This window comes from Oreochromis aureus, unplaced genomic scaffold, assembly GCF_013358895.1.
Source record: "Oreochromis aureus strain Israel breed Guangdong unplaced genomic scaffold, ZZ_aureus HiC_scaffold_100, whole genome shotgun sequence".
NCBI classification, from domain to species: Eukaryota; Metazoa; Chordata; class Actinopteri; order Cichliformes; family Cichlidae; genus Oreochromis; species Oreochromis aureus.
Genome location: NW_024108717.1, coordinates 61,364 through 78,003, shown reverse-complemented (window position 1 = coordinate 78,003; position 16,640 = coordinate 61,364). Strand labels below are relative to the sequence as shown.

At 39.9% G+C, this 16,640-nt stretch overlaps 1 protein-coding gene across 1 annotated transcript; it reads right to left on the bottom strand.

Annotated features, from left to right (window-relative positions):
• Nucleotides 1–10,101: 10,101 nt before the first annotated feature.
• LOC116310331 (interferon-induced protein with tetratricopeptide repeats 5-like) lies at nucleotides 10,102–15,755 on the bottom strand (the record flags this gene model as incomplete). The annotated part of the gene is made up of 8 exons (XM_039607585.1): nucleotides 10,102–10,756; nucleotides 11,420–11,467; nucleotides 13,716–13,857; nucleotides 13,945–14,071; nucleotides 14,151–14,292; nucleotides 14,950–15,158; nucleotides 15,317–15,521; nucleotides 15,603–15,755. Coding segments are annotated over 8 exons (1,239 nt in total), but the record flags the coding sequence as incomplete, so codon positions are not given.
• Nucleotides 15,756–16,640: the final 885 nt, after the last annotated feature.

Below are 16,640 nucleotides of genomic sequence, written 5' to 3'. Positions count from 1 at the left end.
AAGATAATTTAATTACTTATAATGAAGATTTAATGATGATTTAATAATGTAATCCATCTGAACCACACAATGTACTCAATGTATGTGTGTATCTGAAGGAATAATAAGAAGTTGTAATGTAACACACACGTGTGTCGTGAGGGCAGATTTCCATTCATGGGGCCATCTGCTGCATTTGTTCATGTGATATTACTCAGCCAGAGGAAAAGAGATTCCTATGCCTTTGTTTTCCTCAACAGTATGTGGTCTTTCTGTCATTCACACACAGAAACTAATAGTTAAATAAACAAAATTAAACTTAGTAAACCCATACTGGCACTCAACAATACCAAACAAAAATCTAAACTTGCACAAGTAAATCCACCTTAGAAACCAGGTGAAACGAAATGATGTGTTACATTCTACACTGCTATGCTTGTGCAGGTTTGGCCTCCAGTATGATCATCCATAGTCAAGAAAACTGTAAGGGGACTTGTAACAGCTGTTGAAATGCTAGTGTTTCACCACTAGGGGGAGCTCTTGTAATGCTAATGTCATTAATAATACCAGAGTGGTGAATCAGGGGTGTCTCTCAGCATTTAATTGCATTTTTTTTTTTATTCAAACTTAAAACTGTTTGTTCCTGCCATTCAGCAGGAGCGGGAGGTAAGCAATAGAAGGAGATCTGCTGTTGCTATTAAAAACCCTAGATAACTCACTTAAATATTATGATCTAAACTACTTACAGACAAAGCGTAAGAGGAGAGTGGACTCAGCAAGCAGTGGATCAGCACCACAGATCTCTGATTAAAACAGGCCCTGTGCTGAATTTGAATTTCAAATGTGCAAACAAAGTTTCTCCTCTGCTGTTATCTCTCATCTCATCTGTGTACTCTCTCTTTTTTGTGTGATGGCTCTGCACAGTCAGAGCAAATAAACCAAATAAGTTTAACTGAGGCTGTTTCAGATTGAGCCGATTGGTGATTGTCAGTTATCTCTAGCTCTCTTTTGAAGAGGAGAGATGTTTATTTATGGACTTCTACTATTTATGTGAGAAACGCTCTTCAATCATATTTAATAAAAACAGAGTGGTGAATCAGAGGAGGAGCATCTCTCAGTGTTCATCAGCACTGCCACACACACACACACACACACACACACACACACACACACACACATCGTGTAATCCTGTCTCATCATGTCTGGAATGCCGTTCAACCATTTCTTACAAACCCTTGAGACTTCATGATGTTTCATAATAAAATGACTACATCATGTTTGGGTTGACAGTCCTCGCTGGGCAGCCTGCTCGTTTGTGCATGTTTTTGTCTCTCCGTCGACCTCTCTGTCTCCCTGGGTTTATGTTTTCAAGGAGGTGCACACTTCCGAAGCAAATACCAGAAGGCCTCAGAGCAGGAATAATATATTTATTGGTTTCAAACTAATATAAGGTCAGTTTTGTATCCATGAATATCATTAATCAACATGGCCTCCCTCTGGGTTTCCCTCTTTCTGTGTTGCATGTACTCTTGAGCTTCAGTCATAGTGCTTATCTGGCCTCATCATTACTTTTACCCTGACATGCTTCACAATTATGTAGTGTTCATCATATAGATGACACATTCACTTGATATTAACACCACATTATTGCAAACAACAGCAACAGCATTACCCACACGTGCTGTAATGCAGCGACTGCTTTCATTCACATCCTGCAGGGAGTTTCCCTTCTACACTGTTGCTTAGTTCATGTTAGAAGAACTAGAACATGTGCAATATAATTACTTCCCTTGTTCAGTTCATTCACTTCTCTATTGTCTCTACAAAGAAAATGTTTTATTTAGTTAATGGATAAGAAATGGAAATCCAGTCTTCATAATAACACAGCTGCCGTGCAAACAGACTCACATTCAAACTGCTGTCACTTTGTTTCTGAATGACATGAAAAAAATGCTGCATTTGTGTTTATTCTCAGTCATTACAAAACTACATTATTTGGCTGATAACATTTTAAACAAAGTTGGTGATAACAAGCAGCTGAACCAGCGCTGAGGTTTCAGCATCATGCTGTGTTTATTTAGACGCACTGCCAACCATTATTGTTCTCAGAAAAGTGTCTAACTCCATAACAAAACAATACTTTTGTATAAAAATACTATTTATTAAAACAAAAACAATGTTTTCTTTTTTTTTTTTTTTTAATAACCAGGTATGGTTCTTATGCACAGATTTGCATTTATTTATTTCAGGTTCAACATTGAAACCAGGTGAAACAGTATCAAACATTAAAATGCTGTAAAAGTCAGAACAGAAAAGTCACAGCAAGAAATCATGGAGGAAACCTGTAATATGAAACGTAATATGACAAAAAACAAACAAACCCATGAACAATTGTACTCTGATCAACTTCATATGCTTCATAAGCAGGTGTGATGCAGCAGTGTCATGAAGGTTTATTTATTTACAATGTTTGAATGTTGAGTCATCTGTTGCTGAATCACCGAATTTATAGTATTATTAATTCATATTTGGGATACAGGAGTTATTATAAGTCATTCTGAAAAAGGCTCTAAGAGAGAAAAATTAAGTAAAGCTGTAATGTAGAGGCTAAGCCTGGGTTTGAAGTCAGTGAGGCGTTCGATGGGCTGACGTGATGCTACTGTTGTGAATGAAAGTTGTTGTATGGGGAAAGTCCAATAACTCCAGCCATACTGATCTTATGAGCTCAAGCATTTATTGCTTACCATGGATTCCATGTCACAGTTCATCATCCAATATAAATCACTGAAGCAGAGCCGTCACAAACAGGACCAACAACAGCCTAATTTAATGTTCCTACCTTAAATACAATTATTTACAAAGAAAAAAAAGAAAGAAAGTCACACATAAGTTGATAAACAAAGGACAAAAATGGAGAAAGTAAGTTTCGTTTTACAAGAAATGGGGGAGGGTTGGGCTCCATCTACTCTGTAGCAGTTTGTCAGAACTGATTCACTTTTTTTTCAGTCACAAAAGAAAAAATAAGTAAACAAGTGAGCTCATAACAAACGAAAAAGCTGGAAGCCAGAGGTCAGATTTAAACATTAGGGGACTTTTCTTATCAACAGGAGAAACGGACATTTTGAGAAGATGATGTCATTGTTGTTGTTTACCTAGTTATCCATGAGCTCTACTAACTGGAGCACACACTCATGTAGGTCACACCTAAACTTGATGAGACAGATTTACACTGATGCTGTCAATGAACTTCAAAACTATATCTAGTCAGCCTGACGAGGAAACGGTACATATACTGTCAAAGAACATGCAAATAAGACTGATTGACTCACAGCCCTGATCCCACATTTAGTTTTTAAACCATTTTATCAAGTTACTGAGTTCATGAGTTGCTGCTTGTAAAACAAATTACAGGAAAAGAAAAGAACAGGTTCAAACTGATAACACAAACCATTGTTAAAACTGATCTGACCACATTTTAACATCCACAGTTTTCCTTCAGACAGTTAAATGTTCTTTGGATTCTTAAAGACTTGAATAATGAGCTTGTTTTGAAACAGAAAAAAAAAAAACATTACACTTGCAGGTATGTCTTTTGTGTCTTAAAACTGCTTCCTCAAACTGAACAGTGGGTCTGATGAACCTGAACACAAACCACAACACTCCTCCATGTTGTTTGCATGTGACTCCTAACAGTCACAGGCTTGTTAGGAGCTGTGCAGGTTACATTTTAATTGTATAATTTCTTTGTATCATGGTTAAAGGTAATATTCAGGTTTATTAGCAGCTTTGAATGGACAGAATCATCCTGTGATGTAAAGTTATGGCTTCATGTAGGACACATGTCTAACCTGCATGAGATCTGAAACATATTATTAATAGATAATTTATTCTCACCAGATAGTTATAATATGACAGTCTGAAAAAGTTATATCCATCATATTAACAAAATTTTTGTCCTTGCCATTGTTGAGCAAGTTTGACTAGTGTGATCACTGTTGTTGTTCCAGGTAGAAATTAAACTGTGTGGGCCCAGCTGTCATTTCTGTGTAGTGTGCACACTGAGTACGATCCTCTTTCTCTGTAGAAACCTATACACTTAGTATGTGAGAAATTACTGTGATATCACTTCCCTTATAATGATGACATGACCCTGACCATGTTCTATCACTCGGTGTTGGAGAGCGTCGTGTTCTTTGCAGCTGTGTGAAGACAGCTGATGCCAACAGGCTGAACAAACTGATTAGAAAGGCCGGTTCTGTCCTGGGTGTCAGACTTGAGAACCTGGAGGAGGTGACTGAGAGGAGAATGCTAAAAAGCTTCTTTCTATCATGGACAACCCTCCCACCCCATGCACGCCCCATGATGGACCATCGGAGCAAACGCAGCAAAGACTCATTGCCCCGAAATGCAGAACTGACCGCCACAGGAAATCCTTTTGTACCGGTGGCTATAAGACTGTTTAACTCTTCCTCACTCTGTAGGTGTTTTTCCTGAGATGATTACCAATGTTATTCTGTTCCCTCCCAGACCGTGCAATATTACCCAAGAGTACTTACTGAATATTTGTTTTCATCCCCCCATCATACGCTGCTACTCCCTTTATTCTATTGCACAATACTTTGTCACTTTCTAGAACCGCCTGCACTGATTAAGTTATTTATTCACCAGGATATAGTTATGTATATTACTTTGTTAGTGCAAGACATAGTATCGGATAACTCTATCCTACTGTATATTACTGTACACTATTCTTATTGTATATATTGTATATCTTATATCTATTTCATCTGTTCCTCTGTCTCTCCTGCTGCTTTGAGCATGTACATGACAAAAGAATTTCCCTCGGGATAAATAAAGTTATTCTTATTATTATTCTTATAAAAGACCAGAAAAACATGAAAACAGACATTTTGTTGGGGCTGAGCTGAAATAAAATTCCGTCTCTTTAAATCAAAAGATCTTTACTTTTTTAAAGAACATGAAAGATTTGAAAAGCAGAGCTTACAAAGTTTTAACACCTGGACATGGTTAGTAACACACATGACACACTGAGAATTAACTTTGACATCATTTATTTTCTCATTATTTGAGCATTTCTGATCAATTACAGAATATTAAACATTATGATCTTTTCTGATCTGCTTCTGGCAGCTGAGGATCCCTGAAAAATGTATCATGGTCTGTTTGTATTCTGCTCTTAGGTTTTGGTATAATTACTTAGAATTATGTGTAATAATTTATCAATACAATAAAGAAACAGAAAGAAACTAATGAGAACATTTAATAACAATGAACGTCGAATTTTACTGATCACAGTGTTGCCTCTGTGATGAAGAGGCACCTGTCAGACTAGTTGATCTGTTTTCTATTAGTGTGAAGTTTGTTCTTTGACACTCAGCAGGACAACAAGCATAAAAACAATGAGATGACAGTAAATAGATTTTCATGTATCCAGTGCTAAAGCTGAAATAGACTGATTCTATTTTCTACTAAAGCTTCACTAACTGATAGCAGAAGGAACATTATTTGGACATTTTGTAATGAGGGAAATAAATAGGTTATAAAGCATGAGGTAGATTAAATAGTACTGCAGTAATCTGAAAGCTCAACTGTCAGATTTTACTTATGAAACATTTCATTAGCTTATAATATAAATGTAGTTTAAGACCAGCTTTTGTTCAGTACAAGGAGGAGGTGAAAAATAGTTTCAGGAAAAAAAAAAGTCACACCAAAAACTGACAGACCAGCTTCCAGCCCAGGGTCTCCTCCTGTCTGACCTGCAGGTGAGAAACAGGTGTGAGGTGTCAGCTGTCAGGTAGGTGATGAGTGAAGAACAGAACAGAATCCATTTGCTCTTCAAACTGCTGTCAGACATTATCTACTGCACTCTGATCACATCACTCAGACCAGCTGCTTTCTACAAAGTCTCATCAACAACATCTTTAGAAACAAACATCAACAACCAGGAAGCAGCTTCACCTCTGATCACACACACACTCAGCTCTACTCACTCACCTGGAGAAACAACTCTCAGGTAGATGATGCTTATGAGGTCAACATCTCTCTTTTTGTTTTTGCGGTTTGCTCCTGTTGTAATGAACAGAAATGTCACAGCAACAATAAAACAACATATTTAATTAATAAAAGTAAGACTAAACAAAGAAATCATGGAGGAAACTTCAGAAAATGTACAGTGATCAACATGATATGCTTCATATGCTTCATTCATCACACCTGCCTATGAGGTGTAATCCCATTGACTGTGTGTAAGAAAGCAGAGGGTCTCACTCTCTCACTCTTTCTGACAGCAACAGGATTCATTAAGAAAAAAAAAAGAGGCTCTTGGGCAAAAAGAAAGTAAAGCAGTAAGTTTTGTTTTACAAGAAATGAGAGAGGGGAGGGCTACACTGCACTGTAGCAGTCTCAGAACTGTGTCTGTGAGTATAAAAAAAAAAGCACTGCTCTTATAAACAAAATGTTTGTCACATTTTGTAACATTTATGATGTTTATTCTGCTCTTTAATTGTCTTTGATAAACCCAGAGCGTTGGCTCACAGGAGGAGTGTTTGAATGGGATATGTACAAAGGAGAGTAAAGGGAATGTGTTTGCAGTATGCAGTATAAGTGCAGCTGTAGCTGTATATAAAAAAGAAAAACTCTAAGACAGAAAAAGAAAAGTAACGCAGTAAGTTTCGTTTTACTCTAAATGAAGTGGGAGGGAGTGTTGGTCTACACTGTGCAGAAGTCTGTCAGACAGAAATGGCAGAACTTTTTTTTCTGTTCACAGAAGACAAACATATATAACAGCTTATATTTGGTGGCCCTCTAGAGGCAAGAGGTCAGACAGACTATCTTATAAATAGTACAGACATTTATGTCTGTGTTTGTAACATTTGTGACATTTATTCTAGTCTTTAGTTGTATTTAATAAACCTAGGGTGTTGGCTCACAGGAGTTGCAGTACTTTATTGGAAAGTCAGTCTGTAAGAAACCCCCGAGGAGTCACACATCAGTCCTTCATTAAAAAGCATCTTCACTGTTATCACCCTGTCTAAATCTGTCCCTGTGCTTCCTTCCTCCTGTTTCTGCATGAACACATGTAAAACTGCCTTCAGTACCTTCACCTCACTTCACTTGGCACAGCTTCTAATAACCCTGGGACTATGTGTGAACAGCATGAGGACAGGCTGTAGTTGTCCTCATGCTGTCTGTCCCTGCTGAAGCAGGCTGCTCTGTGCTTAATCATTTTCAAACCTTCAACACAGTGATGAGTCACATTTTAAGAATCCATTGAGCATTAAACTGCATCAGGGCTGACTGTGCATATGAATTTGGCAACAAACCCTTTCTGATTCTGAATGATCAGATATGTTTTTGTTTGTTCTTCAAACTGTTTTCTTTTCTCTTGTTGTTTTCTTCATTAGGCAATAACTTTATTCTGCACATTTAGACTTTCAAAATAGCATTTTGAGGTTAATCTCGAAATTTTGACTGAACAGTAATATTTTTCTTACTGTAACCTTAGCTGAACTTAAAACGGACGTATAAATCAGGCTTTTATTAGTTATGTGATGACTTCAAAATTCTTAAGAAAATATCAGATAAACTCTGACAGTAAACCTTTAAGTGTTTAGAATCAAAGATAAAAGGGTTTTTTTGGTTCTTAAAACTCAGTTTGTTTCTCTAAGACAGCAGTGAAAACTAAATGAAAGGTAACAAATTATAGAAATAAGTGTTTGTGGTTGGAAGCTATTCTGAGCTCTGCTACACTTTCCTGTCCATTCAACAGAGAACATCGAAGATGGTTGCCTGATATTCTCTGTTGGATCAGCATTATAAGGTAACCTGTGTGCTTGCATATGTGTGGTAACGTCCCTCTGTGGTTATCAGAATATTCTTGATGAAATGTTATAATTAGGGATGGGTACCGGTGTCATGATGGCACCGGTTCTGACATAAACGGTAGTAACCAGACCGAAAAGCAGCGCACATTTCGGTGCTTTTTTTTTTTTTCTGAGCCAATTCTAGCCAATCATTTTACGTTTCCGAGGATAGTAGGCGGGCCCAGGTACGTCGTTCTTTTAGAGCAGAGCTACAGATTAAAAATGCCCAAGGCGAAGCGGTCAAAAGTCTGGCTGTACTTCACAGCTAAAGATGTAAACTCAGCAGCCTGCAACAAGTGCTTTAAGCTGATACTGTGATACTGTCAAAGGAGGTAACACCTCAAATCTGATGAAACACCTGGCGACGCATAGCATTTTTTTTTAAGATGCACCTTATTTGATAGCTTGCTGCGGGTGTGGTGCCTGTTATCGGACCCGGAGTTAGCAACATCCCCCAAAAACCGAAGAGTAGAGTCCTGGCCCCTAGCCCTGTCAGTGTAGCAGAAATGATGAGGATGATGATGGCAGCAGCAGCAGCCGTTCTCCTCTGCGTGAGTAGCTTAATGTTGTTCGTGTGTAATTCACGTTGAGTAGGCTAACCATGTTATTACATTAATGCATGTAAGGTGAACTAGCAAACACCGTCGTAGTTACATGCGGCTGTCTTCTTGTTTGATGGCAGATACTCCCTTCACCCTGGCCAAAAAGGCTAAAATTGTCATGATTCGGCTGTGTGGCAGGCAGGAAGTGGACCCAAACGCAAGCTCACAGAGGCAGGAACGAACTCAAAACACAGCTTTATTGCTGGAAGGAAACGATGAAACAAACTGATAAGAAACTACACTGGGAAACAATACACTAGGACACAGAGAAACACACGGCCATGAATGAGGGAGAACGCGACACAGAGCTGAGGGAGACACAGACATAAATACACAGAGGGTTAACGAGGGAAGTGGGAGCACACGGGGAACACAGGTGACATTGATAATCATAGCAAGACACGGCAGGAGTAAACGCAACACTGACGGCAGACTGTCAAAGTAAAACAGGAAGTACACAGAGGTTCAGACAGGAGGAGAGGGAGCACGGGGAGAGCACAGACATAACGGGCTGGGGAAAACATGGAATAAAACACAAGGAGAGACGAGGGCTCACAGATACACAGAGGGGCACACAGGGGGTAAGAGTCACAAGGGGAAAAACACATAAGGAACAACGTAACAGAGCAACCCAGGAAGCATGGCCTAAATAAGGAACAAAATACAAAAATACATGAAAACCAAGAATACTGGGCCAACATGACATCAATGACCAAAAGAAAAAGTGGAAAACAGTTAAACATGAGAGGTTTTTGGACAAAATTTGTGTTTTTTCCATTGTTTAAGCGCTGCTTCCAGCCAAGAGTGAGACCATATATGTCCTATAGCTGCAGAAAAGGCTAACATTGTTATCTTTTTACAAAAAAAACCCAGCTAAACATGAGAGGTTTTTGGACCAATTGTGTGTTCTCCATTCTTTAAGCACCGGTTCAGCACCGTTTAAGCACCGGCACCATTTCAAAAGTACCGGTTTGGCACCGGTATCGGATAAAACCTAAATGATACCCATTCCTAGTTATAATAATGTAACACTCGTGTATCTTAAATTCACGCATGCTCAGTCGTCCAGGTACGTTTCAGGTGAACTGCAGGTTTAAGAGGCATTTCCAGTGGAAATGGGCAGACATGTCCTGAGTGTAACCCTGTATAACATCCACAGAACTTAAAAAGAGGTTATATTCACACGATACGGTAACATTATGTTGAAGCGCAGTATGTATTACTACACGAGGCTCCAGCCGTAATGCTACAACAATCCATCAAGCGGTGTGGCTTTATAGCTTACCAAAGTCATACTAAAACATTTTTGAAGGATTTTTGAGCACCGTGTACCACATAAAATCAGTCCGAGGTCAGTGAGCACAACCAGAATTCATACATAAGGCACACGGATTATAAGGGCACTGTCTATTTTTCAGAAAATCAAGAGATTTTAAGAGTGCCTTATTTTCCAAAAACACGGTAATAATGGTAACGAAAGCCTGCTTGCATGTTCTACAAAAAATTATGCTTTGTTGTGTATCTGACGGACAAAAGCCAAACCATTTCCACATCACTGAAGTTGCAGCATTTTTACAGACCAATTCTGGTTCATCTGTTTCATTCAATGATCCGCTTTCGCCCTTCTCATTCTCCGTTGCCGCCGCGCTTTTTCCGCCATGTGCGTATGAAAACAAAGGCACTGCGCATGCACGTTTTACCCATATTCTATCGCGATAATTCATTTTATTATCATTGCCTAACATTACGCCGGTATTACCATGAACAGAATGATATGGCCCAGCACTAGTCTGAATTAGTCTTCAGTATGGACTTTAATTTAATGGAATTCACCAAACACCATTTTTAAACTCTGTTTTTTCGGGTGCTGGTGACAGAGCTCCACCCAGCACCACACATGCCTGAAACATCCAATAAAAGTGGCCCTGATGTGTGTAATGCTTCGTTGTTTATAATTTAATACCTAACAGAAAGGTATGAAGGGCCCATTTGTTAAGGTTGTGCAGTTCTTAAAGCACATGGATCAAGTCCACATTCAGCGGGCTGAAGTATGATGTAACAGGAGTGCAGTGATTGTGATTAATCAGAGGATGATCCCTGCAGCTCCAGGCGCAGCTCGCACAGAGCAGACAGATACTCTTCATTGTCCTTGTCACAGTTCAGAGCTTCCTCATAAAACTCAGCAGCTTTCTTCCTGTTGCCCTCAGCTCTGGCCACCTGACCCAGCAGAGCGAGAGCCTCGCCATCACCTGGATTCCTTGACAGACGTTTCTCAGCGATCTTCTTCAGTTTCTGCAGGAAAGATGGAGGAACAAAGAAAGATGAATTTCTGTGGATTTAAAGTAACTGACTTTCATTTTCAGAGACTTTCTCAGACCAGGACTTAAAAAATATTTAATGTCTAACTCAAGACATATGAGTACAGCTGCTCCCAGCTTTAAACCACAGAACAGGACTGATTCATGCTGGTTGGCAGGTGAGAGAAAGGACAGCTGTGGAAACGATCCAGACCCCACTCCCTCAGTACTGTGCTGAGATGTTGTGTGGAAGCAGTGTACACTGAGTGTGCTTAATCAGATTACAGCCAGGGTCTATATGAAGGTCATGGAGAGCCAGTCCCTGTTCAGCAGGTGGGGGTTTCTGCTGAAGTACTCAAAATACGCGCAAATAGCCGGACCTTGTTTGTGTTAGTGAATTTTGGCCCTACACAGAGATAAAGGAGTAATCCTTTTGATGGACAAACCAAAGATCACATACAAAGTTTTCTTTGAGTCTAAAATCATCGTCCACCACCTGGACTGCTGAAAATGTCCACCTGACAGATTAGCCTCCCTCTGACTTCACGTCCTGCTAATGAAAATGGTCCAGAGGTGCAGCAGACAGGAGACTTGGTCTCAGCACATTTTGACCATAAACCACTGATTAGACTTTAATCACATAACCTTTAGCGCTCACCTTAGCACAGACTTTCTTCTCATATTTCTTCACAGGAATCAGGAGACCCTGCAGACAGGACACAAGAGGAGGCAGATTAATAACACGGATGTTGGATTTGTGATTGTCATTTATGCTTAGAAATATCTACCCATATATGCTTAGAGTTTTAGAATCAGTTGTAGATTGGTAGAGGTGTATAATCGATTGTGTAGTGATAGGATGTGTGATCTTCAGTAGGCTGTAAAAGGCTTTGTGTGCATTCCAGAGCATTCTGGTATTCACACCCACATTCTTGGAGCATGGGAGTTTTATTGTTTTATGGTAGGATAAACTTGTCTATATCTGTTTTAGGCTAAGTGCCTTTTGTTTAGATGAACTGCTGGACTTCCAGACCAGCAGGTTTAGGGGTGACACTCTGACACACACACACACACGCTTACACAACGCACAGGCACGGTACTCTTTGTGTATATGTATACGTCATATGTTAATGTTAATGAACCTATGCATATTCATGTCACCTCAAAAGAGCAGTGTTATGGGAGAGCGGATGAGAGCAACTGGGGTCAAGCGAAGGAACGGCATTTGTCCGGTTCTCTCCAGTGCACGAGAAACATGAAGAACTTCGTGTCTTGCTTCGCTGTGTAATTACATTGTCTTCAACGTTCCAGCGAATAGGTTCAAGCTACAAACCTATCAAAGGATATAACTGATTAGTCATTAATAACATTCAAGTGTGAGGGTGTATGTTCTGATTGTTTACTGCCATGTGGACCTCTGGATTTGGGCTCATTTAGCCTGAATTCTTATTGTACAGCAGGGGTGTCAAACTTTAATCGTAAGTGGGCCGGATCAGTGAAACATATTTAACTGTTTTCCTACATGATGAAAGAAATGGACCTGTGACAAAGAGGCAAATCTGTAATAGGAGCATTTCTTTGTTTATTACCTAAATGCTTTGTGTGAATGGCCATAAGGGAGGTTTTTATCAGTACTAAAAACTGTAACACTGAAAACACAGTTAAAAGTCCAGAATTTCTGCTTGTGCTTGTTTGTGGTGATCAGCAGATCAAACAAGTTAAGAATTATAAATGGCGTCAAGCACACATTCAGGCCTGTGAGACTCATTTAGGCAACATCCACACTAGCCCGGATAGATTTGAAAATGGTGTTTTCTTCTGAAAACGCTCTGCGTCCACGCTATTGTTTTCAGTCATTTTCACAGGGTTGCACGTCCACAATGAAATGGCCAAAAACACTTATGTTCCTGTACTGTACATGCGTGAAACGCAAGACGATTCAACCTGCCTCATTTCTGTCTGCTGTTTATTTACATTCCAGCTCTTTGAAACATCGTGCAAAATGTTGAGGCAAAGCACAAAGTCTTTTAAATGGACTAACAATGAGGTGGAGTTGTTGCTGCGAGAAACACAAAAGCACAAAGTTGCTATCAGGAAAAAAGAAAGAAAAAGCTTACAGTGAAGATGGAAGGCCAAAACAGAGAGAAAAAGATGCGTTTTTAAAAGAAAACGTATTAGTGTGGACATGGCCTTAGACACTCAGACACTGAGTTGTGGTCCGTGCCTTAAACATGAGATTTAAGGCATGGATTCTTTTCCATGCCTGGCAGCTCCACCTCCATCATCCATTGTCCAGTGCTTCCATTAAGACGAGCTACTGCAGGGACTTTTTACTCATTTAGTAAAATGATACGTGACTTATGTGGATTTCGGATGTCGATTTTTTTCAACTTAGTGCATACATCTACTGCCTTTTAGCAAAAAGACAGCAGTTTTCTCCAGATCTCTTCTGATACAACTTTCTTGGAAGGGACACCAAAGATTCCCAAGACAGCCGAGGATTATAATCTTTCCAGAGTGTGCTGGAAAAATGAGGACATTCTCGTGTAACACATGCTTTCAAACACCTAGGAGACATCCAGGTGAAAGAGCAGCAGCTCTACTCTGAGCTCCTCATGAATGATAAAACTCCTCACCCCACCTCCAAGGCTAAGTACCTAGACACTTTTCAGAGGAGGATCGTTCCTGCTAGGATCGTTTATCTTATTCTTTCAGTCGCTGCCCACAACTCGTGGCTATAGGTTAGGGTGTACTGACCAGTAAATAAACAGAGTCAACTCTACAACAACAAACCAGTACAGCTGCTGTGTCCACTGCTTTATTCTGGGACATGTTTTGCCCTTCAGGGCTCTGTGCTGGTCATGTGACAGAGTTTTGAGGTCCTGTGATTCACGTTCCAATGAATACTAGTTTTAATCATATTTCATTCGATTGCTTTGCACCTCTTAACCAACCTTGGTGTAGTGAACGATGGCTTGAGCTTCATTTCTTCTGTGATAGTAATAGAAGTCACCATAGCGCTGATGGATAGCCTGAGAAAGGCTTTCATCACACTCTGGTAACTTCAACAAGCACTGCTGGAAAATCTCCTCTGCCCTGAGAAACAAAGAGATTATCATGATGATGACAAACATGCTCCGAGCAAAAAGACAAGAGTCACTGCTGCTTTCTACAGAGGAGTACCTTCTGAAATTCCTTTCCTCTGCATACAGCAGTGCCAGGTCAGCCCACGCAAGATGAAAGGTCGGCTTTATCTTAACAGCCATTTCAAATTCACGAATACAACAATGCCTCCAGTACCGCACCTCTCCTGTGGAGCCGGAAATCATGGTTTATCTTTGAGTTTGACAATAACTGGACCTTCAGACATGCAGTATGTTTGTGTATACTTTGGCTGCTGAAGGGCTTGTGGCTCTGCTCAGCAATCTTCTTCCTCTTGTAGCACAGCGCCAGCTGGTGGTGGATGAAAGATGACTGGGTGGTCCTCTTCAGCGCTCGCTCCAACATATCAATAGACTCATCCAGTTGATGCTGAAACAACATTTAATGGTAATTTTTACAAAATTAGTAAAAAACTAAAGAAGAATGCCTCAATCCTGGAAAAGCACCTCAACAATTACTGAATCTCCCGGAGGAACCCACCCGAGGGATTAATAAAGTTTCATCTAATCTAACAATTTAGTGGAAACATTAACTTCCTCTGTCTTCACTGAAGGAAGGAACTCAGAACCACTAAATTAAGCCTAAAAAACTTTAGTAATCTGTCATTTCAGTCTCAAGCATGATTCAGGTCACTGGTCAGAATAAAATAATAAAGATTTTACTATTTCTGAATCAGGAGAATTCAGGAAGGTGAAACTACAGATAAAAGGACAGAAACATCAGATCAGAATTAGAGAATGGGAAACGCAGCCCAACCAGCACGGCTCATTTAAGAAAAGGCAGAGTTAGTCTTTAACAACGATCACAGATAATCTAAAAACTCTGTTTTTAAAATGTACGGAGCTGCCATCTTTCACAGCCTTCTTTGGAGCTGATTAGGGGTCAGGGTGCATGCTTTACCTTTTTTAAATAAAGGATCTTCATGGACCTGTGCACTGACTCTTATATTACATGATCCTGGCAGAATCACATTATCTGTGGCTGCATGAGTAGTAAGCATTTATAATATCTTACATTCAGACCTACATGATTACGAACGTATTTTCCTACGTAGCGGCTGACATGAGGGTTGTCAGGATCAGTTTTCAGTGCTTTCTTCAGCAGACACTCAGCCTCTTCGTATTTCTTATAGGCTCCAAGCTTCACAGCCAGCATCGACTGCAGAACAGCATCATCAGGGTTGAGCTCCAGGGCAAAGTGAAGCTGTTTGATGGATGGAGGCTCCTCAGTTTCCTCTGTTTTCTAAAACCCACTGCAGATGAGAAACGCGTTAGTCTACTGTGAACTGCTGAGAACCACACCCAAATTAGTTGCTGGATCTTTTTAGACACTGATGCATTGGCTGTTTTCTAAAACAATATAAACATAATAAATTAATTAACTGATATCAGACTTATAAAACTGACCTCTTCTGTCCGAAAGAGGGCGATGGCGTAGCCGGCATTCCACTCAGTGTCATCAGTCTGTATCTCAAGTGCTTTACGAAAACTGTCAACGGCTTTTAAGTAGTAAGATTTTGACAACTTGAGGTAGGTCCAGGCTTGTTCTCGGTACACCTCTGGAAGGAGACTTCCTGAGGAACCAGTGGGATACTTCACCTGCAGACAGAGAAGGTTCAGCTGCAGTCAGTGGTTCAGAAGCATGTGATCTATAACATTTGATCTGATTGGTGTACATACCAGTATGTCCTCGACTCTCTGACAGTAGCTTTGTGACTGTGCAAAGTCTCCATCATGGTATTTCAGCCAGGCCATGTCTCCATACGTCACAATGAGCCGCCTCTCACTCTCATCACCGTAACTCTCCCTGATAGTCTCCTCTGATTGGTTTAAAAGTTACAGCGCTTCCTCTTGTTGATCCTGAAGATACCTGAGGACCAACAGGTCATCAACAGATGTTCAACAGCTGATGTTTACAACACCTGACAAGATGTTGTATCTGTATCTGATTGGTGTTTTAAAATGTGTTTCAGAATCGACTGGATGAAGCTATTGATATGTTTAAGCGAGGCCTGAGAAGGGATGATGAATCAGCTTTCTTTCACCACCAGCTGGCTCTGTGCTACAGGCAGAAGAAAATTGCTGAACAATTCCACAAGCCCTGGAGCAACATAGGTACACAGAAATATACTGACCATGAAAAAAGACCATCTGCATGTATTCTTTCACTACATCCATGATTCTCCTCTGTGGTCTTCCTCATTCATCCTGTTTGGAGCTTAATGTTCAACATCCTTTATCTATTAAAATTACAGAAGGGTAAGAAAATAATCATCAGAGCAGGAATCATGATAAATAGATTACCAGTACATAAAAACATATCATTTGCATAATTTCTCTGATAACGCTGCATTGGATGGGTTTATTAACGGTAGGCTGAAATTGTACTACAGTCTGCTGATGAGGAACTATTTTTAGTGTTGAATAAAAAGACGTCCACAATCTGTATATGAATTGTCATTAAAACCATAGAGATTATTACTGTAAACAGTGTTGGGTAAGTTACTTTAAATTAGTAACTTAGTTACATTACTAGCTACTTCTCTAAAAAAGTAACTCAGTTACTTCAAGTTACTCGTTACTTTCAGAGTAACTAGTTACTAGGGAAAGTAACTTTGGTTTTACTCAGAATTCTCTTGTTAATGTGTTGCTTCCGTAACTGGATACCCAGCCAGACTGCCAGTCTTCTAGCTTGCTTACTTGCCACAAGTGCACTGT